The sequence below is a fragment of the Oculina patagonica genome, chromosome 4 (genome assembly GCF_052425735.1).
Source record: "Oculina patagonica isolate OP01 chromosome 4, crgOcupat, whole genome shotgun sequence".
In the NCBI taxonomy this organism is placed as follows: Eukaryota; Metazoa; Cnidaria; class Anthozoa; order Scleractinia; family Oculinidae; genus Oculina; species Oculina patagonica.
In genome coordinates, this window is record NC_135761.1 from 24,280,565 (window position 1) to 24,305,237 (window position 24,673).

At 40.3% G+C, this 24,673-nt stretch overlaps 4 protein-coding genes across 4 annotated transcripts in view; 1 reads left to right on the forward strand and 3 right to left on the reverse strand.

The window, feature by feature from the left end:
• Nucleotides 1-1,372: 1,372 nt before the first annotated feature.
• On the reverse strand, nt 1,373-5,377 carry LOC144651755 (creatine kinase, testis isozyme-like). Its single transcript, XM_078511732.1, has 5 exons — nt 4,740-5,377; nt 2,947-3,335; nt 2,382-2,436; nt 1,906-1,964; nt 1,373-1,602 (listed from the first exon to the last, which is right to left on the reverse strand). The coding sequence occupies exons 1-5, from the start codon at nt 5,353-5,355 to the stop codon at nt 1,504-1,506; spliced, it is 1,218 nt and encodes a 405-aa protein (XP_078367858.1). The 5' UTR covers nt 5,356-5,377; the 3' UTR covers nt 1,373-1,503.
• A 3,197-nt stretch (nt 5,378-8,574) lies between these two features.
• On the reverse strand, nt 8,575-14,628 carry LOC144651654 (uncharacterized). Its single transcript, XM_078511600.1, has 3 exons — nt 11,704-14,628; nt 10,586-10,892; nt 8,575-9,924 (listed from the first exon to the last, which is right to left on the reverse strand). The coding sequence occupies exons 1-2, from the start codon at nt 14,316-14,318 to the stop codon at nt 10,604-10,606; spliced, it is 2,904 nt and encodes a 967-aa protein (XP_078367726.1). The 5' UTR covers nt 14,319-14,628; the 3' UTR covers nt 8,575-9,924; nt 10,586-10,603.
• Nucleotides 13,920-24,673, forward strand: part of LOC144651724 (uncharacterized) — a 165,431-nt gene continuing 154,677 nt past the window's right edge. Inside the window, exon 1 of the mRNA XM_078511690.1 lies at nt 13,920-13,930. The gene's annotated coding sequence lies outside the window, so the exon portion shown is untranslated. The remainder of the gene's footprint in view (nt 13,931-24,673) is intronic.
• Nucleotides 16,209-23,903, reverse strand: LOC144651921 (creatine kinase S-type, mitochondrial-like). The gene is made up of 4 exons (XM_078511994.1): nt 23,550-23,903; nt 21,323-21,711; nt 20,650-20,704; nt 16,209-20,196 (listed from the first exon to the last, which is right to left on the reverse strand). The coding sequence occupies exons 1-4, from the start codon at nt 23,743-23,745 to the stop codon at nt 20,192-20,194; spliced, it is 645 nt and encodes a 214-aa protein (XP_078368120.1). The 5' UTR covers nt 23,746-23,903; the 3' UTR covers nt 16,209-20,191.

The following is a 24,673-nucleotide window of genomic DNA, read 5'->3' on the forward strand; positions in this document are numbered from 1 at the left end:
GAGTTAGTGTAGAGTGGCTTGGGGGGAAGGGAGAAGGAGGATAAGGGGAAGGAGTTAGTGTAGAGTGGTTTGGGGGAAGGGAGAAGGAGGATAAGTGGAAGGAGTTAGTGTATAGTGGTTTGGGGGAAGGGAGAAGGAGGATAAGGGGAAGGAGTTAGTGTAGAGTGGTTTGGGGGAAGGGATAAGGAGGATAAGGGGAAGGAGTTAGTGTAGAGTGGTTTGGAGAAAGGGAGAAGGAGGATAAGGGGAAGGAGTTAGTGTAGAGTGGTTTGGGGGAAGGGAGAAGGAGGATAAGGGGAAGGAGTTAGTGTAGAGTGGTTTGGGGGAAGGGAGAAGGAGGATAAGGGGAAGGAGTTAGTGTAGCGTGGTTTGGGGAAGGGAGAAGGGAGATAAGGGAAAGGAGTTAGTGTAGAGTGGTTTGGGGGAAGGGAGAAGGAGGATAAGGGGAAGGAGTTAGTGTAGCGTGGTTTGGGGGAAGGGAGAAGGGAGATAAGGGGAAGGAGTTAGTGTAGAGTGGTTTGGGGGAAGGGAGAAGGAGGATAAGGGAAAGGGGTTAGTGTAGCGTGGTTTGGGGGAAGGGAGAAGGAGGATAAGGGAAAGGAGTTAGTGTAGAGTGGCTTGGGGGGAAGGGAGAAGGAGGATAAGGGGAAGGAGTTAGTGTAGAGTGGTTTGGGGGAAGGGAGAAGGAGGATAAAGTAAAGGAGTTAGGAGTTAGTGTAGAGTGGTTTGGGGGTAAGGGAGAAGGAGGATAAGGGGAAGGAGTTAGTGTAGAGTGGTTTGGGGGAAGGGAGAAGGAGGATAAAGTAAAGGAGTTAGGAGTTAGTGTAGAGTGGTTTGGGGGTAAGGGAGAAGGAGGAAGGAAGATGAGGGAAAGTAAAAAGGGTAAAGGTGAATATGGAAGAAAGAATGAGGATGAGGGAATGGAGAAAAAGGGAAAGGAGAGGTAGGAAAGTTTAAAGAGGAAGTGGGATAGGAGATAGGAGGAAAGAGGAAGAAGGGGAGAAGGTGGATGAGGGAAAGAAAAAGGAGGAAAGGGGAAGAAGGATAAAGGAAATGAGAAAGGGTTTTTGGGGAAGGGAGAATGAGAATGAGGGAGGGTGAAAGGTAAAAATGGGAAGGAGGAAAGGAGAAGAAGGTTGATACGGAAGGATAAAAAAGGAATGGTGAAGGGAGAAGGAGAGGAGGAAAGGAGAAAGGGGAAGGGGAATGGGGCAAGGAGGAGTATGAGGAAAACGAGAAAGGGGCTAAGGAGAAGAGGGAAGGGAGAAGGAGGATGAGGGGAAAAGAGGAAATGGAAAGGGAGAAGGGATGAGGCTAAGGAAAGCTTAAACGTTAGGTAGTAAAATGTAGTATAAAAGAAATGTTCTAAAACCTTTATAATTGTTCCTTACTTTTACGTTTCTTATATTACACTGGGTTATAATAATCGGGAAATCTTCTCATATGTTGACTGTTTTTCTGGTTCTATTAATTGATCGCTATTACAAGTTAATTAGCTAAGTTCTAAGGGAGCAAATCCAGGATGCTCTCTCCTCTTTGAATTCTTTTGTCAAGCTCAAGAAGTAAAGTCACACTGTTGATAACTTGTTGAATAATATCAACCTGCGAAATAAACCATTGCCAGCCAGTATAAAAAGAAATAACTTGTTACTCAAAAAACGTTTTGTTTTGCCAAAATGTTATGAAGGGGCGAAACAGTCTCAGACAGAGCACATATGCAGACGTCACTAAGTTGTTCCCCTTTTAAAATTCCTACATTATGTGTGTTCCTACACCGGTGTAAATCTCATGTTTAATCACAAAAGTGGCCAATCATGTCTAGCCTCTATTACTAGACTACTTTTTACTAGCTACTTCTGACTTTGGTCTTGTTTGTCACTACAAGTATTGGAGGAAATTACTAACCTCTGATAGTTGCAGTTTGTGCTTGTTGCTGATGCTTAGTACGTTATTCTGTGGGTCATCTGAAATGTGCATTCAAAAATATTTAGTGGAGTGCTTGTGTCGAACATGATTTAATTGGTTGGGGGTTGGAATTTAGCGAAGGCCTTGGCTAGTGGTACGTGGTCTTGTTGTCTTTCACAATAGATCATTTTTTTTTTTGTTTTTCTTCGTGGCAAAAGGCGTGACGCTTCTTTCAATTGTATGAGATTCCGATGGGAAATAAATTCATTACCTATGATTTGATTTGTGAGTTATCCACAGTCTTAAAACTGACCTGAGATAGTACCTGACAAAATATTTTTTTCTGATCATCAATTAAGAGCGACGTAAACGGCCAACGTCCTTAATTCTCGGCCGCTCACGGTATCTTACTACAATGTCTCTGAAATACAGTAATACATCACGCAAACTCTCTGCTTTTTACTTAATTCTCTCACCTCCATGTTCCAGATTCACAGGCAGCAAGTCCATTATGCGTTCAAATCTGGAATCCTTGCCAAAAAACGTAATTTTAAAATTAGAACTCTCCGATATCTGTTAAAAACATAGGTAGTCCTGTAACCCATCGTTCGGTTTGTTACTGTCCACAAATTAAGGGCATTACCAACTCACTAGACATCTAGATAATGTTGCAGAATGGGGAACTGAGCTCACTTCAAGATGGTGATGCTAAGTTTCCTTCTCCTAAGAGAGAAACCAAGGCAAGACAGCAAATTTTGAAAGAAACAAAATGGTCAATTGTGTTAGAGTCTAATGCTCGTAAACATCTATTTTTTCCGTGACAATCTACTTGCTTTTCCTCTACCACTTCGCCACTGGGCACGCAAAACTCTTCGAATATCATGAAAATTCTTATCACGAACTATAACAAAACACTTCACAAACTGCGCCGTCGTCGACGTTTCTTCTTTAAAATCCTATTGATGAAAAGAGACCAGACATCAAAAGCTCATTAAGAGTCAGAGTAATGTAGTCCTTGCTTTGTTGTTAGAGAATATTTACCTTGCAGAGCGTTTCCAGTCGAACTTTAACTTGCACTTCAAGTCCTGTACCAACATTATGAGGTGAGCTCGCCAAAAATCCAAATTTTGAACTCCACATGAACTTCTTTCCTTTTCGGTTAAGATTTCCTTCTATGCTTGAAAGTAGCTCGCTGTATTTTCTAAAGACATTTTGTAGATCGCCTCCTGGCTGAGTTATGACAAGTTGTATGTGATCCAGAAAGTTAATGAATACACGACACTCTCTGTCCTCCGTAAACCAGATCAAACGCCCTTTTGGCCAATCACGTGACAACTGTGGCGGGAAGGAATCAGGGTGCAAGCCATATTCTTCTAGAACGGGCTTCTTGTATTGCCATGGCAACGAGAAAAAGCAGCGTCCGAAGGCTTCTGTTCAAAGTGTAGTAAAAAAAAAATCAGAACAATCTTAGCATACATGCATGGTGGATTGTTCTTTGGACTATGTTTAACTTGCTTGTTGATAAACTAGGTGTAGAACACCATACCTAGATCGACCAGTCACACTAATTGAGCCTTTTAAAAGCGTGGTTTTCACCAGCGACGCAAGCGCAAGGATAACAGATCTTATTTCTCCGTGAAAACGGCTTCGACTCAAGCAAAAGCACAAGCGCATTGTATTTGGATGCTTGTGTTTGTGCTTGCGGCAAGCACAAGCACAAAGGTCAATATTCGTCCTTTTTGCGTGATCGCTTTGCGCTTGCGCTTGTGCGTGCGTCGCTAGTGATAACCAGGCCTTTATGAAAAATGTTATCATTCAAAGTCAAAAGAAAGAAACCTTGTCTGTAAGTTTCTTACAGAAAAGTACTACCGTGATGCGGAAAATTTGGCTGTGTTGCAGACGTACATCTTGTAGGGACCGGAACCATGCAGCCTTGTTTTCTAATCGCCGGCTTGAACAAGGAACATTTTCATTTCATTAAGAACGGCTTTTCTAACAATCTTTGAGAAGATTGTATCGTCACTTGGGTACTTAGTTCAAACGCACATAGCTTTAATGAAATAGCGCACGTACCTTTAACTTTTTAAGTTTCTAGATCTTGCGTTCATTTTTCTATCTTTTACTGCATATTTTTTGTCTACCATGAATCGTAATAAATAGAGACCTCCCTTCTATACTTTCTATTAATAATGGTTAAATTATTTTTATTATTTTTAGAATGGACATTATAAGTCCAGTCCCAGCGCCGCCTAACCGTCTCACACTTGGATTTGTATGTCCGGCAAAAATAATTAAATGAAATTGACTCAGTTTCTCCTCTCCTTTGATCAGTCTATAAGTATCTATAACAGTCTTAAACAGGCAGAGTCACTGCTAAAACCGTCACGGAACTTTTAGTCGTCACGGATTTCACAAAATTGACTCATTTCTCCTCTCCTTTGATCAGTCTATAAGTATCTAACAATCTTAAACAGGGCCGGAGAGTCACTGAACTTTTAGTCTATAAGTATCTATAGCCTGTATCTATAAGTATCTATAATATGTAAGAATCCATCCGTCACGGATATGTCACGGATCCATCACGGACATAGCTGTCACGTGTTTTACCAAATTTGACCGTCACGGGTTTTTGACAGTCGCGGGTTTTACCAACAACCCAAAATTAAATGTCTAAAGCCTTTAGAATGGTACCAGTATCTCTGCATAAACTGAAGCTGACAATAGATTTTCAGTTAAATGTCGCAAAGCAAGGTAAGAAATACGTTGTAAAACCGTAAAGGTGCATCCTACCGGCCGTAGAATTCATGAAATAAGATTTCTCGCTAAGATCTTACCCTCTATACACTCCAGGGTTTTCCCTATCACGTGACCAACACGCAATAGCGCTGCTTCTGTACATCCGGGAATCATGCAGTATTCTTGTATATTTCTTCTACTACTCAGTCTGCAGGACAGCACATTTGCTCCGTAAAACTTTCCACCTTTGATCTGCCTCCAATCCAAGTTCACCTCCGACCTTAGACTTTCCATGTGGTCAATCTGATGGATCTCGCCAATAACAGGATCAATAAGCTCACTGAACAAATCATAACATTCTTCATCGCCCGCCAGTAATCCCGCGGAGTTTTCTGTTAACCCGAAGCTAGCCGACAATTTATCGTAGCTCGTTGTTTCACGTACGCCCGACTCGATAAGTTTTTCGAAATCATAGCCATTTGATGTACACCTGTCCTTCAATTTGGAGAACATATCCGGCGTAAGATGTCTGCCCATGATAGTTCTGTTGTTCCTGAGGTTTGGAAAACTACTCATGTCGCGTTTTTTCCGACGGTGTTTTCGATAGCAGTAGCCGAGTGCGAGCAGTGTACTAGCACCTAATGCGGTGCCGGCTCCAAGTAAAGCGTAACGATTGTCGGCAAAGTCTTTTAAATTCTGAAGTAGAAATGCCATTATTTTTCGCAGCTTTTTTGCAATTACACGAATCTTCCAAACAACGTCACAATAATGATCATCTGACATTAGCATGACGAAATGGAGAATGACATCTTTATTTAATTGTATGGATCTGTTCGGATTCTTGGCGAAACTATTGAAAGATGTCATATTGAATTAAAAATACAAAAAAGGCCTTAATTTCACCACTAAAGCAATGCAATTTTCCGAAACTACTCAACAGGAAGCACTCGGACATTTTTGCGCGCGTTCTCCGCTCTCTCAATGCGCGCGCTTTGCAGTGCTTGACCGAGAGAAGACTGAGACCTAGATTATAAGTCAGCCATGTTTTGTTATTTTCAAGTAGTGCGCTTGCATTCATCCTTTCAGTAATTTCTTGCCGCAAATAGTGTAAACATTGTCGATAATAAGTTTGGAAGATGCCAATACGTCTAACACGCCTAGATGACGGTAAGTGCCTCAATTCTTTTGAGTATTTTAATTTACAGAATTAAATACGCGGGCCAAGAGGTCAAGTAAGAGTGACCCCGACATGTCATTGTGCTCTTAGAGCCGTTCTATTTTATATCCAGCCCCCCTAACACCCGCCCCCCCCTCCCATTCTCTGATCTTTCGAATATGTCTGAGGGGTTTGGAGAAAAGTTGGCTTTTCTCTGAAGAGGTTTTGTTCTGAAGGGGGTATCAGGAAAGATTTCCGCACAGCCCCCTACATTTATTATGTATGCAACTATTTCATACTATCACCATACATAAATAGCAAGATATTTCATGAAAAGAACGAATCAGTCAGAATATTGTATGCATAATTAATGTGATCTTTTTTCTTAGCGGGTAAATTTTGACATACCTCGTCAATAGAGGGGGTGTGGATATAAAATGGAATGGCCCTTAGCCTGCACGTTTTAGTAGTTCATGTTCTTTACAGTGGCGGATCCAGACATTCAGAAAAGGGGGGACCCGATCATCCAGACGCTAGAATAAAGGGGGGTGCTCTCGAAAACAAATTTTCCCCGCCATTTTGGGCCTCTGTTTGTTCTAACAATTAGGGGGGGGGGGCGGGCCCCGGGTACTTATTGACCAGCCCTAAGTCAAGCTGAAAGTTGTACAGTTGATTGTACTCTTCATAATCTCTGTTTTTCAAATTTCACTCCACCCCACCCAAGTTTTAAGGGAAAGTGTGAATATAACATGGGCTAATTTTGTTCTCTTGTACCAGTGCACAAGGGAATATCAACCACAGTGTTTTTTGTGTTGGTTTTTGTGTACTGCAGGTACACAAAGACAGAACCCTAAATTGAAACATTATGAGGGGTGGGAGGGGTATGGATAATTCAGGGAAAATTTCAACTCAATACTTATCAGCATACACTGAATACAAAAAGTTATTGCAGGTTTTAGCTGCTTTAAATCATGTTACTGGTAGAATGCCATGTCAGCAGGCATTTCCTTGTTATTTCAACAAGAAAATAAAACTGTTAATAATCCTTCAATTCAGTGTCCTCATTCTTACAAGCACCTCCCAGGGGGGTGGTACTGCCATATATGTGCTATACAGGTATGTGCCACTCAACAGGGTATGCTTTATTGCCTCCCTGACTCCGGAAGAGGGTATAGAATTCAACCTTTCTAGAACAGGGTCGATTTTTACCTGGCAGCATCCTGATTTAGCATGATCAAGTATATATAGCTACCAAACTCTGCTCCCCTTGTCACTTTAACTCTGATATAGGATATAGGAACCATGTGGCCCCAGGGGGGTACTCTGGCTTGTAAATGACGGGGATGATCAAATGGAGGCAAAACTCAGGACCCAAAAGCATCCCTAAGTCTTCCGACATTACCCAAAAAGATCCCTGGACCAAAAATAACCCCCAAAAAATTCCTTGTCAAATTACCCCTAAATTGCCAGGAGGGGCAATAATATAACACAAAGAAAACCATAAATATTGAACACTCGTGTTTGTTTATTCATCATACCATAAATACGCCAAGGTCATGCCACGGCACTTTAGTTCGTTTTTAATACCCCAAAAAATCCCCTATTTAAATAAAGTCACCCAAAAAATACTTGACAAATTTTCCAACCCAAAAAAATTCCTGGAATTGAAAATTTTAAACCCCAAAAAATCCTTCCGTCATCCCTGTCATTTACAAGCCGGAGTACCCCCCTGGACATGTGGCACCCATGTAAATAGGAATTATTAATATCTGTTTATGTGATTGGGTAGACAATACTGCTAATACACAAATCCCCCTGGGTTACTACCCTGTTAAAGGAACTTTGGGAGTATGATGCCATGGCAAAGAAAATCTTGGCCCAATTGGGATTTAAACATGCGACCTACAGATAACAGCCAGTTTTTGGACAATGCTCGCTCGAATTCTGTCATTATTTGACCAGAGTAAAGTAAGCAAATAATTACGACAATGAAAATTGAGAGTGCACAGATAAAACGTGTCCATAAAGCGGGTTGGCAATGTATGGCAGTTTGTTACCCGGGACATGTAAGTGTCTGTTGTCCGTTTTAACAGGTGTCCGGATTAAGCGGGTTAATTTAAGAGAAAATATATGAGGTTTTCATAGGGACCAATGTAACTGTCCGTAATACCGGGGTGTCTGTATTTAAGCGGGTGTCCCTAAAGCAGGGTTCCACTGTACATCGCAAAGACATCAAAACAGCTAATCCTTGGAGGGAGGGAGGGTCTCCGAGGGTGGGGTGCCAACTGCTCAATGTCATGGACTAGAGGAGAGTGCACAAAGCAAGCATGTGTTTATCTTTTCTACAGCTTTTTGCTTATCATTAATTCACCCCCAGGGCATTTATTAAAGCCTGGTTTTCACTAGCGACGCAAGCACAAGCGTGATCATGCAAAAAGGACAAATTTTGACCTTTGTGCTTGTGCTTGCCAAAGCACAAGCATCCAAATGCAATGCGCTTGTGCTTTTGCTCGATTCAAAGCCATTTTCACGGAGAAATAAGGGCTTTTATCCTTGCACTTGTGCTTGCGTCGCTAGTGAAAACCAGGCTTCACAATTCAATTGACTTTGTATAGTATTTTTCTAGTCATGAAAGTGATCTAATGTTGAATGATGACCTGCATAATAAATACAGATAAACGTCTCCAATTTCACTCATTTCGGATTGCTATAAATATTCATTGACAGTCTTTAATAGCCATACCCTGTCTAGTCTGATGGGCCCAGACCCTGATTAGTATAGACTTACTTGAAATTATTTACCCTGTTCAGGGCAGATGGGCCAAAAGCCATATACCCTATCAAGTGGCACCTCCCTGTATAGGAGGAGTAACCCTCCTCCCCTCGATAATACTTCCATACAATATTTAACAATACATGGCCAAAATAATCTGGTGTATAAGAGCACTTTGTTTAATGAAGCTTCCATAACAATTACAGTGGAATCCAGATTTCTTGAGACTCCAAGGGAAAATGAACTTATTTTGAGAAATTGGGAGTTTGGGAAATCAGGTGTAAAATTGCAGTGTTTGACTGAGTGAAGTAATTCCAAGGGATTAACACTTTTCTATTCAAGTTACATGTACAGGGAGGTTCTGGTAATCAGAAATTTAGGATTCCAATGTGTTTTTATTGCAAACAATCCTTTATATTCTATTACCGGTAGCTTTAAAAATGACCACTGATTTTAAAGTTGAATGTTTTTATGACCCACAAATTAAATTTCTACCTATACTGTGTGCAACTAAAGCAGCAACATTTGCTATTCTGTTTCATGCCTTAAATTTATATTATTTTATAGGATTGGTTTATACATTTGTACAGCTGGGGATAATATAGGTTTACTCTCTGACACCTACAAACTCAAAGCAGAAACAATTCAAATTTTCTAAGCATCAACTTTAATTTGCATTCGTTGCTAGGTGGAAGTTCCATGAACAGACTAACAAGTGAATCAGAAAACAAGTGGAAATGTTCCATTTCTTTATGATACAACTGAACATTGTGCAGCATGGCCTTGTACATGTACTGTACATGAAGTTGATCTGGTATTGTTTGATCACTTAGAAATTCAACAATAAAGAACTTAGAGTTTGTTTGCACTAATTAACATTTAACTAATTAAACTCACTGTATTTTAATTTGTCATGCAAATGTTTCTACAACTTTCCATTTGATCTTGTGTTAAGGTATACATAGTACATATAAGTAACTGTTATAGTAAGTAACTGTTATAGGAAAACCCAAGATAGATATTTATAAAAGTACTACCCATTTGGTTGATATGAGTTGGACACATCCTACTTATTAGAACAGTCATAGGCCATAATTAATTTCAGCACTTCAGAAATTTGGGATTTGGCTTGAAAAAATGCTGCAAACAAATTTGATACATGTATTACATCTGATATCTGCACAATCATCTGGAAGTTGTACTTAGGGGATCATGGTTTTATTAGATATTTTAGAATCCTAATTTAAATGTTTTTAAGTCATGCTGCCTATATCTTTGTGTACTCTTCTGTTTGTGTTTGTTGAACAAAACGTCTTGGAATACAGTATGTCTTGTATTATATAGATGTTAAGACCTGTGGAAACAAATAATTTGATTTCTGTTAAACTACAAAGTTGTGATTATTTCTAATTAATATTTATAATATAAAACTATAATATATTGTCACAACAAATGTACTGTGAAAACCTGGGCAGTCCTTTATTTTTCACTGCCTCAATTTGAATTTGCCAATTGAGGACAATTTCAATTTCATCAGCCAATTAAAATGTAATAAACTAATTAAATTAATTTTCCTCCCTTAATATTATCGAAAAAATTTGACCTTTTTTTTACCTTATACCTTCAAGACTTATATGTAAGTTTCTTAATTGTAAAATCTCTAGCTTCGCATAAACTAGGAAAACAGTATTCAATTGTAAAACAGCTGCAAAGTCGTGGAACTTACATGGATTTTGATGTCTAAAGAATTCCTTATTTCTAATATTTTTCCCTGTTGCTGACTGCCGACGAAATAATCATAGGATTGCAAGCACTCATTGAGTGGGTCAGTACCATTACAGTAGCTCAAAATAATAATAATAATGATGATGATGATGATAATAATAAAAATAATAATACACATATTTTGTAGCAGATGATCTTCCTTGTTCTCAATCACTTGTCTGTTGGACGATAATATTGCTAACGAGAATTTAGATATAAATCATTTAAACCAAACACAATGTTTAATTCACCTTTGAAGGTCAAGATGTCTAGCACTGTGGCACCCATTCCTTCAATTCGTCTTCAAAACTGTGGTTTACGCAGTCCAAAGAGGCAAGGTTATCTCCCTTACGTCCAGGCATAACATCAAAGACGTGGCGTCTGTTGCCTTGACCCACTGGGTGTGGCATACAGTAACCTTGGTAACCAGGACATTGAGGTGAGAGACATGCTGGACCACAATGAAATTTGACAAAAGGAAAATCCCTTTTATGAATTCCATTGACCATTGAAAACACTTGGGTCAGCACATCTGAGGGTTTCATTCCTTTTTTGTTACTGGAAAGTAATAAAGTTGTGTACCACTGTTAAGTATATGTACAGTTTTTTAGCCAAATGGTTAAATTACATATTAATATACATCTTCGTTCACTGTCCTCCACGCGAGGTTAAGATCAGATGACCCAGCACCAGACGTGAGGAATGCAGAATATGAGGCCACCAGGAAGGGAAGAAAAGTATACCCTATCCGACAAATCGAAGGGACCTAAGCGCCCGGCTCGGTATGTGGGAGAGCCACGACTGGAACAGCCCACTGTGCGACCCGACTATACCTTCTGACGATGTTCCCTTATGTACACTCACTCTAGAGCACGAGACGCACAGAGGACACCCGACCCACGCACCGGCACGCCCGGTTGAATTCTCGTTCTGTGCGGCGCGCGTGCGGATTTGTCAACAAAACACTCACAACAGTCTCTAACCCATAAATAAAAAGCCAGTTAATATGTGTTTAAACTCTACTGAGTCCACCCCAGCCAGTCAATAAAACACCTTACAAACACATGATGGTCTATTGAAAATAATGTGGTAATATTAGAGTGGTCGGGATGGTAGTTAAATTTCCTAAACTAACAGAGTATAGTCAAAGCTGTATTACATGGTAGCCCTATGATTTATTGTCCTATGTGAACACCAGTAACTAAAACATGTACAATGTACATGTATTATCAAGTGTAAGTTCACACTTTACTGTTTTATACATGCATATAAAGCACTTTTTAGGATTCCCTATTCTTGGTTGTGGCTATGACCCCTTTTATTGTGTCTTACAAGTACTTAAATACATGTATGTCTGAAAACTTAGTACCTTGAACTGAATGTCACTTCAATCATTCCCTCTTTCTTTAGCAGTTTTAGTCGGTATGGTTGCTTGTATTTGGGTGATGGACACATCCAGAACATGCCAGCATCTCTATACAGAACAGGTTGGCCATTTGGATATTCAAGCATGCTGTTCTTGTGGGCACGTGACAGCAGGCGATGGAACAGGGGCTCTGGAAGGAACCTCTTGAAAAACACAAAGAATGTCTTATCTGTGGTATCATCATGCCATACTGGAATGGAACCATCTGCAGACATCGGTAGCAAGGATGGAACAAAGTGAGTTGGCTGGTGTTCTTCATCATCCCTTTGGCTACATATTTTTACCTTCTTGTTTAACAAGGGGCAGATCAAATCATATTCCTCAAGAAATGCAGTCATGGCTTCTTCATGTTCTTGCACTGTAGCGATGATTCTTTTCAGTAGTGACTTGGTCAGCTTTCCTTGATCATGCAGACATTTCCAGTCACGTCTGAAGCCTCTCTCCTGCACCATTTGTTGTGTTGGTGCAACAAGCTGAATGATAATATCAACTAGTATCTCAGGCTTGAGTAGAACCCATTTGGACAGCTCTGGGTCTTTGTGGAGGAATACTACCAGTCCTTTTTCATGGAAGTACTTTAAAGTTTCTTTGGACCAGTTTGAACAAATGAAGTTGTCAGATGACTTTTGGAAATCTTCAACTCTCACACAGAACTTGGCTTCCTCCTTTTCTCTCAGATGGATAATGGCATCCTGAATTCCTATCCATGACAAAGGAATGTCATGACCTATGGTTTTCTTGCGTTCCTCAACAACAGACATGATTTTCTTTTGGAGAGTTTGAACTCCAACATCATTTTGACTATCATAGTTCTCAACAGGAAAGAAAATCAAGTTGTCAACATCATTCACAATCAGCTCATCACAGTAGGGATCCCAAAGGTTTTTCTTTAGGTGATCATTTATACTCTCTATACAGCTGTTGTCCATGTCCCCTCTGTGTGTTCCAACAAGAAAGATTGGTGTGTTGGGTGGTACATGGCTGCAGATTGATTCAACCCATGGGTGGAGTGTCTTGATTCTTGCATTGATGTGTCTGACATTATTCTCTGCAAACTCGACCATGTTAAATGCGATGATATAGATGGCCTGGCTCCTTAGGAACATATGGTGGTAAGCATGGTATTCCTTGTCTCCAGCAAAATCAAGAATCTTCAGTTTAAGAGAAGACATCCTCTTGTTTAAGGCACTTTTAAGCTTTTTGTTGTTCAGTTCTGTTTTTTCTATGAGAACTGCAGTAAACAACTTTGAACCAATTTGACTATTACCAACAATTCCTAATGACTTCATGTCAATCCATTTATTAAAAAGGGTATCACCGATGAAAAAAGATAGCAATATTGTGCTATCAAAATGTGAAGATACAAAATAAAATGGTGACAGGGTAATAAAAGAGAGCATTACAATGATAAATAATTTGTAAATTCCCCAAGGCTCCTGTCGTATTAATTTTCCATATCTCACTGCTGATTTAACTAGTTCAAGTGTGCAAAAGAGAGCAAAGACAACTGTTAAACGATACACAAAATCCTTTGGATCCTCCTTAAGAGAGAGGCCAAGAGTTCTAAAAAAATACATATCCCAAAGCAACACTACAGTGCAGCAAGAAATAAAGCTAACAAAAACAGATATTATCAGTGGAGTGTTGCAAACAATCCTCAGAGCGTGGTTAAACTTAGACGTAAACTTTAGTAGCCCTGAATAGGGCCACTGGCACTCAATTCCAAAAATGAAGTTTTGTCGTAGGATAAGAATAAGAGAAATGGTAAATCCAATTCCAACAATTGTTGTGATCAAAATGTATAGATGAACAACAATAACAAGCTTACTTTTAATCACGTCATAATTATAGAAATTACCTATCACTACTGAAGCAAAACATGCACCAATTAGTAATCCACGAGGCCTAACAGCGAAAGAAAGGGTGTAGAATATTAACCTGAAGTTGTAGTTGTGGTTAAAAAAATACAACCAACTTTTCTGTGCTAAATAAATGCAAACTAATACAGGAATGAATAATGGGTTTAGAATGACGAAAATAATAAATACACATAACCAAAACAAGTCAATAGAGCTGCTATTCCAAATTGTAGAATCCCGAACAAGAATGTTTGCTTTTCCAGGCCCAAACAAAGTCAGCTGTACACGAACATATTGGTTAAACCATCCGAGTTTTCCAAACACAAGATCCTTCATAGCCAAGGTTTTCCACTCTTCGTCCACAAGGCTCTGATCGATACCCTGCGTTTTTGGTGGTGTAGGATCAAATGGCTTTCCCGTGAGAGACTTAAACAGACTTGTCTTTCCAACACCAGCTTCTCCAAGAATCATACACTGCCCTTGGAACACAAACTGACTGCCTGATGTGTCTCTCTGTTGCGGCTCAGTGCGGAGTGCAGGTTGCAAATCCAGTTTCTTAACTATTTGTTCGTATGTCGTTCGCCCCTCTGGTAAGTGACTGTTGAGCTGTAACTGTGTCATGAAATGACCAGCATTATCAAGACTTTGATTTGAAGTGAGAGAAAGGTGGTGGAAATCGAGACTTATTTCTCGATCCATGATTTCAAGTTAGATTTTCACACGGAAAGTAACTCGTTGGTTATATATAAATATGCTTGCGTTGCGCTTATCTTTGCGCATGGCTGAAGGTGCACTAAAAAAACAAAAGGTCCGCAATGCGTCCATTCGTAGGATTATCAGTTTTGACTGGCATTGCTTTTAGCACGCGAATCACTGTCAAAGACGTAAAGACGCATTAGAAATAATTCATTTTTAACATAGGGATTATTGTGAAATTTATTGTGCATAATACAATATACTGTCGAGTTGATTGACCCTCGCATGCACACGTCACGAGGCTACGGAAGGAAATGTTAATGCTAGTTCCTGTCCATGGCAGTTGAGCTGTGCAACTTGGGCAATTTCTGCACTTCCAAAAACACAAGTGATTTTATCCTATTTATGAGGAAACATGTGATACTTGTTTATGACATAGAGGGCATAATGTTCGGAAACCAAGGTGCGAAGCTAAATTTAGCCGGCGGAAAGAATATTCCTTAAAAAGAAAAAAAACACAAAAAAAGAAAAGATCAAGCACACCCTTCCTTAGAACGGAATATCGTTAACAGTGAGCTAATGTAACTTATTTCTTAATGTTAGGCGTAAAATTAAAATAAGAAGCAAGCTTACACTCAATTAGGCAAGTTAAACGTAATTTCATTCACCTGTTTGAATGGTTTGAAGCTTTCCGCAGCGATCTGTTGACAAGTCAATGCTCAGACATCAATAACTAGCAAACGACGAGTCCAAACAATTTCTCCTGTTTAAATATGTCTATCTCTGTGCTCTTTTCTCTAGGTTGCATGTTATTAAACCGCATTTGACAGAAGTGAAATGAAGAGGTAAATTCGCCACCATGAATGAATTTCGTCACAAATTCGAAGAAATTTGAAGAAAGTTTTCAAGTTTTCAATGCAAATAATCTTCTGTTTCCTGAGATTCAGCTTTCTGCGTTTCGTTTCAAGCGCTCTCTCGGTTTCCATTTCTTTTTCATTAAATAACGGGAAACTCCCATTTAGGGCGCATTAATAAAGTATATGTATGTATGTATGTAAACTGAAGTCAAATTCCGGAGCGACATACAAGCGAACGTTGTGTTTGAAAATTCTACTCAAACTCCCGCCCCATTAAGAAGCCAACCGAGTGCAGCGCGCTTGTCCAATTAGAAAGGACTGTTTTTTTCTGCTCGTCCACAATTATTTTAAATTTTGATCAAGTAGTGCAAGCTTGTCGGGATCTGCGCTTGCGAGCTGACGCAAGCTCAGACAAAAAATGATCAACCACTGGTTTATGTTACGTTTCAAAGAAAAGCTTAACCCATCCCAGATTTGTAAGAGCAGATAATACTGTTTTAACTTCCAAAGATTACGAGTTTGTAAATTTTCTTCCTGGAATTGCTTCCAAAGAAGTGCGAAGCAAAGTTAGCGAACCGTGAGCATACGCAACACCGTAACTTGAAGAATTTTGATGACGTCACGAATACCAAGTCTTCTGGAGCGATTTAAAAACGCATCTTCCTCGTCCCCAGGCGTCCTCGTCCTTGGTCGTGCACGGTTCGCTTGGTGTTGTGGGACTGACGTGCACGGTTCGCCCATAAAATCATCAAATTTTATACATACATTTTGGCGTTCTGGGCCTAATTTGTAGCATTGAAACTCTAGATGTTTACTTCGTTACGCCAAAAAAGGGAAAATTCACCGTGTAGAAGCCTAGAAAAACTGTCTTGAAGTAATGTTGCATCTAAAAACAAGCCAAGTATCTCTGTCGCTAGCTGCTATAGCAACGAGATTGAGGTACTGAAATAGTCTTCCTCAGATAGATTAAAGCTACAAATACTTGACTGTAGAATTGCGTAGAGGAGAGCCAAAGAAAGTTTGTCCCTTTGCTTATTGCAGGGCAGTCACTTTTGTTTCAGATGAATTTATTTAAACAACTGAGTTGACATCTAACATCTGTAACAAGTTGACTGCTTTCGTCAAATTACAAGAGCTTGGTGAACAGAAGTACGTTCCTGTCGCCACGAACCGTTTCTGAACTTGAAATTTCATTCCCTCCCTGTTGTCACGCACCTCTTTTGTGTTAAGGGTTCGTATGTTCATCCCATAACCCCGACTATTTGCAATTTTAAGAACGCCATGACACGAAGCATTCAAGTGTCTATGGGTGACTCTCACTACTATGTCAGAGTCCTGTCTTCTACTGGTCAGCGGAATGGTGATACTGAGCGTTACCGCCGACCAGTTAGCTTAGTTGGTAGAGCACCGGACTGCCGTGCGGTAGGGCTCGGGTTCGACTCCCAGACTGGACCAACACTCAGGGTCTTAAAATAATTGAGGAGAACGTGCTGCCTTTGCAATGACATCTGAAAATGGTTAGATATTCCAGTCTTCTAGGATAAGGACGATAAACCGTAGGCTCCATCTCCTGCATCTTCAGTCCGGTTATGGTCAGCAGGGAACGTTAAAGAACCAACACACCTATTGAAAAGAGAAGGACAAGGAGTTCCCGGTGTTGTGGTCTGGCCAATTCACATGAATCCATGAGTTAGGTGTTGGGACGAGATCAAATACATGGACGGATAGCAGCTGCCAAAGGCGCCTGAAATGCTGATGTCCAATCTTGTCACGTAACTCTAACTGTGAAGCGCATTGAGCTTTGTAAATGCGCTATACAAGAACCATTACTAACCAACCAATCTCGTTACTGGACGCGTTGCTACTAGTACAATTTAAAGGAATCTTATAGATGTTTTACCCTCGTTAAATAACGCCATTATTATATATTATTTTCGCTGACGTAGCAAGCTTAAGAAGTGGACACTAGCGAGCTGACACCTGGAGGCCATTCCTCAAAACAAGTTGAAATTGTTTGGTATTTTTCCAATACGCCTCACACATCATTCACTCAATCATTTCAAAAGTTCTGTATAAGGCTGGCCTTACGTCAGATTCATACACAGTTTATCTGGCGATTGTCACATCAATTCCTGTTGAGTTGAAGTGATATTAGCTATAAACGGCAGGATGAACGTACATTATATCAAGTGAGACAAAACAAACTGATAAAAACTCAAGTTAATGATGTGAAGGCATTTTGTGATGTGGTATTGCCCTTGAGAGGTGGCAACAAGGATAGTTCTGACTGAACGGTTTTATTCATTAACAAGTACAAGTTCTAAGCACAACTCTGTGAAAGGTCTCTGGTGTAATGACAGGCTATCCGTGTGTACAGTTGTTGCGAGGAAAGGCTATATATTTCTCGAAATAAAGAATTTTATGCAGCTTGTGACGTATGCATCTCCCAGCTCCCTCCATAATTAATAAAACTACTTATTCTAAGTACCAGTGTGCGTTGCTTTGGCTGAGCACTGTTTGCTGGCACAAAACAAAACTTTCCATTTTTGGATCTTTTTGGCCATAGTTGTGGCCGTTTATTTTCATAACAGAGACTGAAAGATCACATTACAAAAATACCGTATTAATTTTTCTCGATTAAACGCCGGACCCTGATTAAACGCCGGCCTCGTATAAACGCCGGGTCAAAATTGCTAGTTTTTAAATAAACGCCGGGGGCGTTTGTTCGAGGTCCCGGCGTTTATTTGAGGTCAAGCTAACAAGTAAATATATTCTGTTTGTCACAAATCTCGATTGCAACATAAACTATCCAATCCGTAATAGTGCACCTTTGGAAAATAATCACCTTTGGATACCCAGGGACACTTTTTCGGGGCAGAACGAAGAGAAAAATCGTCCCGCCTTGACAAACTGCCCCTTGGTCTCGAAGATCGGTAACAATAAATCAACCTGAAAAATTGGCAGAAAATTGCAGTCCGTTAATAAACGCCGGCTTCAAATAAATGCCGGGTTCACAAAGCCAAGTTTGAAATAAACGCCGGGGGCGTTTATTTGAGAAAATACAGTATACAAAGTATCAACCAAGTAAAGGTGAAGGTGAAAACCGCCACAGCCCGCACAAGGAACGAGTGCAAGGGCACCCCTACCCGAAGCTAAAGCAACACAAACGAAAACAATCTGTAGAGTAGAGAAGACAGATAGCCTGCATTGGGTGCTACACAGTCAGAATTAAATCACCTAAAGGTTACCGAATAGACTTCTGTTTGCTGCACCGACCCTGCCAGTGCAACATACAGAACATCACTTAAGTAAAATTACTGGTGCCTTGTGGTTGGTATATTTCAAAACTATCCGAATCTCACACATTAAGTTCATTGACAGAGCAGAAAGTTCTACCTTATCATTAACACTCGTGCATAAACTAGCGTGGCTGCTGCCCGTCAGGAAAACCCCCTTTTGGGGGGAAACCTGATCCCTCCCGAATGCAGAGCCAGACACTTAACAACCTTGAGGGAGAAAGGTTAACAAAAACTACATGAACATGCCACTAAATAAAAATGAAAATGGGTGAACTGAAGACAATAACTGGAACACCTGGGGACTTGAGTGAAGCCAAGATAGGATTATTCTCCAAGTAAAATCATAACAACACATGTTCCCGATTTTGACACCGCTGTGGCAACTGAATTCGTTAAAAACGTACATTTTTGCTATATTTGAATCAATGCAAATAGGACATTCCTAAGGCCTGCCCTGGAATTTATAATGATTGTATCTGCTTCGCGCGACCCGCAAAATAAACCTCCTGTTCTGCAGGCTACCCTAAGGAGAAAGGGAAAGGGAGAAGGAGGTGAGGGAGAGGAGTATTGGGGTAAAGGGGAAGGGGGAAGGAAAAAAGAGTATGAGGGAAAGGGTAAAGGGAAGGGTGAAGGGAGGAGGAGGAGGCGGGTGAGGGAATGATAAAGGTGATAAGGGAGAGGGGGTGGAGAAAAAGGATGAAGGAAAGAAGTGAGGGGTAAAGGGGAAGGGAGAAGGAGGATGAGGGAAAGGTATAAGGGGGTCAAGAGGAAGGGAGATGGTGGATGAGGGAAAAGAGAAAGGGGTGCAGGTGAAGGGAGAAGGAGGATGAGGGAAAGGAGTAAGGGAGAAACAGGAAGGGGTAAGGAAGAAGAAGGATGAGGGTAAGGAGAAAGGGGTAAAGGGGAAGCGGGAAGGACGAAAGAGGATGGAGGAAAGGATTAGTGGTTAAGGGGAAGGGGGAAAGTAGAAGGAGGATGAGGAAAAGGAGAAAGGGGTTAGGGAAAGGAAGGAAGGAAGATGAGGGAAAAGAGTAAGGGGAAGGGGGAAGGAAGAAGGAGGATGAGAAAGGGGCAAGGAGAAGGAGGAAGGTGTAAAAAGAAAGAGGGATAGAAGAAAGGGGGAAGAGAGAAGGAAGATGAGGGAATGGAGAAAGGAGGAAAGGGGAAGGGAAGAGAGAAAGGGTTAATGGGGAAGGGCGAATGAGAATGAGGGAAGGTGAAAATGGGAAGAAGGAGAGGAAAAGAAGGTTGATAGAAAGGAGAAAGAAGGAAAGGGGAAGAAAGAAGGAGGATGGGGTAAAGGAGAAAGGGGGATTGGGGAAGGCGGCAAGGAGAAGGAGTACGAGGAACACTAGAAAGGGGGTAAGGCGAAGAGGGATGGGAGAAGGAGAATGATCATGAGGGAAAAAAGAAAGGGGAAATCGAAAGGGAGAAAGAGGATGAGGGAGGGAAAGCTTGAACGGTAGGAAGTAAAATGTAGTAAAAGAAATGTTACAAAACCTTTATAATTGTTCCATACTTTTACGTTTCTTACACTGGCTAATAAGAATCGGGAACTCTTCTTGTACGCTAATTGTTACTCTGGCTCTATTTATTGATCAGTTTTACAAGTTAATTAGCTACGTTCTATGGGAGTAAATCCAGGATGCTCTCTCCTCTTTGAATTCTTTTGTCAAGCTCAAGAAGTAAAGTCACACTGTTGATAACTTGTTGAATAATATCAACCTGCGAAATAAACATTGCCAGCCAGTATAAAAAGTAGTCACTTGTTACTCAAAAACGTTTTGTTTTGCCAAAATGCAATGATGGAGCGAAACAGTCTCAGACAGAGCACATACACAGACGTCACTAAGTTGTTCCCCTTTTGCCTTGGCTAGTGGCTTTGTTTTTTCGCACAATAGATCACTTTGTTTTTTTGGTTTTTTTCGTCATGGCAAAAGGGCGTCACTGCCTCTTTGCAAATTGTATGAAAATCGGATGGGAAATAAATTAATTACCTAAGGTTTGATTGGCACTGACTTATCCACAGTCTTAAAACTTAACTGAGATACCTGACAAAATATCAAATAAGAGCGACGTAAACGGCCAACGTCCTTACATCTCGGCCACTGTTATCTTACGACAATGTCTCTGAAATAATGTATCACTCAATCTCTATGCTTTACTTTATTCTCTCACCTCCATGTTCTACTTTCACAGGCAGCACGTCAATTATGCGTTCAAATCTCGAATCCTTGCAAAACAAGAAGAAAACGTTATTAAAGATTAACACTTTCCAGTCTGATAAAAAAAAAGGTAGTCGACACGTTCACGGGCATAACCAATTCACTGGACATCTAGATAATGTTGCGACAATGGCAACTGTGCTCGCGTTAAGATGGTAACGCTAATTAAGATTCCTTCTTCCAAGAAAGAATTCATGAATCAAGTGTCATTGTGCGCCTAGAAAAAGGCATGGACGGCGGATTTTGAAAAAAATGGCCAATTCAGTCAGAGTTTGATGCTCGTAAATATTAATCTGTCTTCTCCGTGACAATCTACTTGTTTGGTATTTTCCTACCTTAGGAAACCATTATTTTGAGGTTTCCTTCAATTTCAAAGTGATACCTTATTTCTTAATTGTCTTAATTCTAGGATTTTCCTCTACCCCTATATAAGCCACTAAGAACGCAAAAATCTTCTAAGATCATAGCAATTTACATCACGAACTATAAAAAAAAAACACTTCACAATCTTCGCCGTCGTCGACGTTTCTTCTTTAAAATCCTATTGATGAAAAGAGACCAGACATCAAAAGCTCATTAAGCGTCAGAGAAATGTAGTCCTTGCTTTGTTGTTAGAGAATATTTACCTTGCACAGCGTTGGCAGTCGAACTTTAACTTGCACTTCAAGTCCTGTACCAACATTATGAGGCGAGCTCGCCAAAAATCCATATTTTGAACTCCACATGAACTTCTTTCCTTTCCGGTTAAGATTTTCTTCTATGCTTGATAGTAGCTCGCTGTATTTTCTAAAGTCTTTTTGTAGATCGCCTCCTGGCTGAGTTATGACAAGTTTCATGTGATCCAGAAAGTTAATGAATATACGACACTTTCTGTCCTCGGTAAACCAGATCAAACGCCCTTTTGGCCAATCACGTGACAATTGTGGCGGGAAGGAATCAGGATGCAAGCCATATTCTTCTATAACGGGCTTCTTGTATTGCCATGGTAACGAGAAATAGCAGCGTCCGAAGGCTTCTGTTCATAGTGCAATAAAATATAAATCAGAACAATCTTAGCTTACATGCATGATGGACTGTTCTTTGGACTTTGTTTAACTTGCTAGTTGACAAACTAACATGTGTAGAACACCATGCCTAGATCGACCAGTCACATAATTAAGCCTTTAATGAAAAATGTTAGCATTCAAAGTCAAAAGAAAGAACTCTTTTCTGCAGTTGTTTCACAGAGAAGTATAACTGTGATGCGGCAAAATTTAGCTGTGTTGCAGACCTACATCTTGAAGAAAACCGTACTATCCCGTTTTCTAATTCCTGGCTGAAACTAGGAACATAGTCACCGTCTAGTCTGATGCTGTAGAAAAGTATCTATAAATTAATTTGCTTTCGTTTTATTAAGAACGGCCTCTTCTAACAATCTTTGAGAAGATTGTATCGTCACTGGGGTACTTAGTTCAAACGCTGCCTGTACATTACTTTTAATAGAATAGTGCACATAGCTTTAATGAAATAGCGCATGTAACTTTAACTTTATAAGTTTGTTGCGTTCATGTTTCTATTTTTTCTGCGTTTTTTTTTACCTGCCATGAATTGTAATAAATAAGGACTTCACTTGTATGCTTTCTATCAACTAGTAATAGTTCTCACTAAGCTGCCCCGCCTTTTTATAATTTGTTTTACAACAATAATCTAAGATTAGTTGGGTCTTTTTGTCTTTTTGTTGATGCTGATGGATATTAGGCTTCTTTTTTACTCTGCCATGTACGTCACAACATTGTTTACCTTACGTCACGACATTGTTTGCTGCTGAATTTCTTGTTGTGTGACAACGTTGCGTCCTAAAGAATTTACAAGTTCAAGTCGAATATATTACCTAGCGGAAATAACACATTATTCGTGGTGACAAAACGCAAGCTTATTCCCGGGCTTATAACATTCAAAATGAACTAACAATCTGATTTCCAGGCCACAAAGCCTAACAATTCCACGAATGACAAAATACGTCACATTCAAAGATTCGAGAAAACAATTTTTGATCCTTATCCATTTTTTGGATCAAATAAACTGACAGTTTGTTAGCGAAACGAATTACCTTGTATTGCATGACAAAGTTCACGCTTTTGTTTATTACTTGTCGTAAGATGTATACGATTTCCACTTGTTTTCACGACGTTCAGTCGCTGACTAAGATAAGAAACTCTTCGTACCTGGATGATACGCATGCTTTCCATGTCATTTTCGTTATCATTTTAATTTCAGGTACACGTTTCAGCTATTTCTTCAAGCAACAGATGTTTCTTGTGATCACAGTGCGACGGCTATTTTTATCCTTTGCGGCACTGACTTCCGTTGCTCCTTTGCGAGCGTTCCGGCAATCCTTTGCGAGCATTAGGACAATCCTTTGCGAGCCGCTTTGACCAAAATCGAGATTTTTTCCGGTACCGTTCACTGAATGCACACATTTTAACCTACCTAGGTGCCTCCTCGGGTTCCGGCCTCTGGGCCGGAACCCCGCGGGGGCAATAATGGTTAAATTATTTTTTATTATTTTTCGAATGGACATTATTAGTCCAGTCCCAGCGCCGCCCAACCGTCTCACACTTGGATTTGTACGTCCGGCAGAAATTATTAAATGCGCCCAAAATTAAATGCCTAAAGGCTTTAGAATGGTACTAGGAAATCGCGAAAATCGCGAATATTAGTGCTCGCGAAAATGAGTAACAATTAGGTGAACTGTGACTTAGATGTCGCAAAGCAAGGTACGAAACACGTTGTAAATCCGCCAGCCATCGTTTTAAAAGGTGCATTTCACCGGCCGTAGAATTCATGAAATAAGATTTCTCGCTAAGATCTTACCTTCTATACACTCCAAAGTTTTCCCTATCACGTGACCAACACGCAATAGCGCTGCCTCTGTACATCCGGGAATCATGGGGTATCCTTGTATATTTCTTCTAGTACTCAGTCTGCAGGACAGCACATTTGCTCCGTAAAGCTTTCCACCTTTGATATGCCTCCAATCCAAGTTCACCTCCGACCTTAGACTTTCCATGTGATCAATCTGATGGATCTCGCCAATAACAGGATCAATAAGCTCACTGAACAGATCATAACATTCTTCATCGCCCGCCAGTATTCCCGCGGAGTTTTCTATTAAACCGAAGCTAGCCGACAATTTATCGTAGCTCGTTGTTTCACGTACACCCGACTCGATAATGCATCAGTCAATTGAAACCCCGGCCCCCCGACCCCCGGGACTTACCGGGGAATTTAACATTTACCAAGTGTTAAAACCCGGCTTATTTCCCCAACCTAGGGGCCTAGACGTCTGTTAAAAACCCCGCATAGCGGGGGCATCCGAATCGACTTTCAGGAAAAAAAACGGACAAAAATCTTGATTTTGTGGCCGAAGTTGAAATATCTATTTCTTTCATTTATTGTCCATGTATAGTTACGAGGTCGGAAAGAAACCTGATGTAGTTTGTTTCTGCCAAAAACTTATTAAAATAATTGTTTTTCGTGGTCAGAGACACGAAGTTGTCAAATTTAAAACCCATAATTAGCCATTATGAACACGCCTGCCGGAAGACCCATAATATCGGGGTGTGATTGCCCTACAGAAAGTATTCAGCTTTTGTTGACCATCTACTTAAGCCGATAGCACAGCGACAAGCTTCGTGCGACAGACTTAAATAACTTCATTGAGAAGATTACAGTGCCATGCCCAAACAGCCTAAAAAAGCTTTCCTTTTCTCATTAACACTGTATGCGAAGCATACGGAGAATTTCATCAAGGAAACCCTCCCGTACAGGGCATTTGCCATAGAAGAGGCAAGATCTTGCTAGGGGGAACTGGGGGCATGCCCTTCAGAAAATTTTGAAATCTAGAAGCCCTGAAACTCTTTCTTCAAGATTTTTCTTAAGGTATTTCTTGAGAGAAATAAACCTTTTTTAACTTGGGATCATTTCCCCAACAAAAA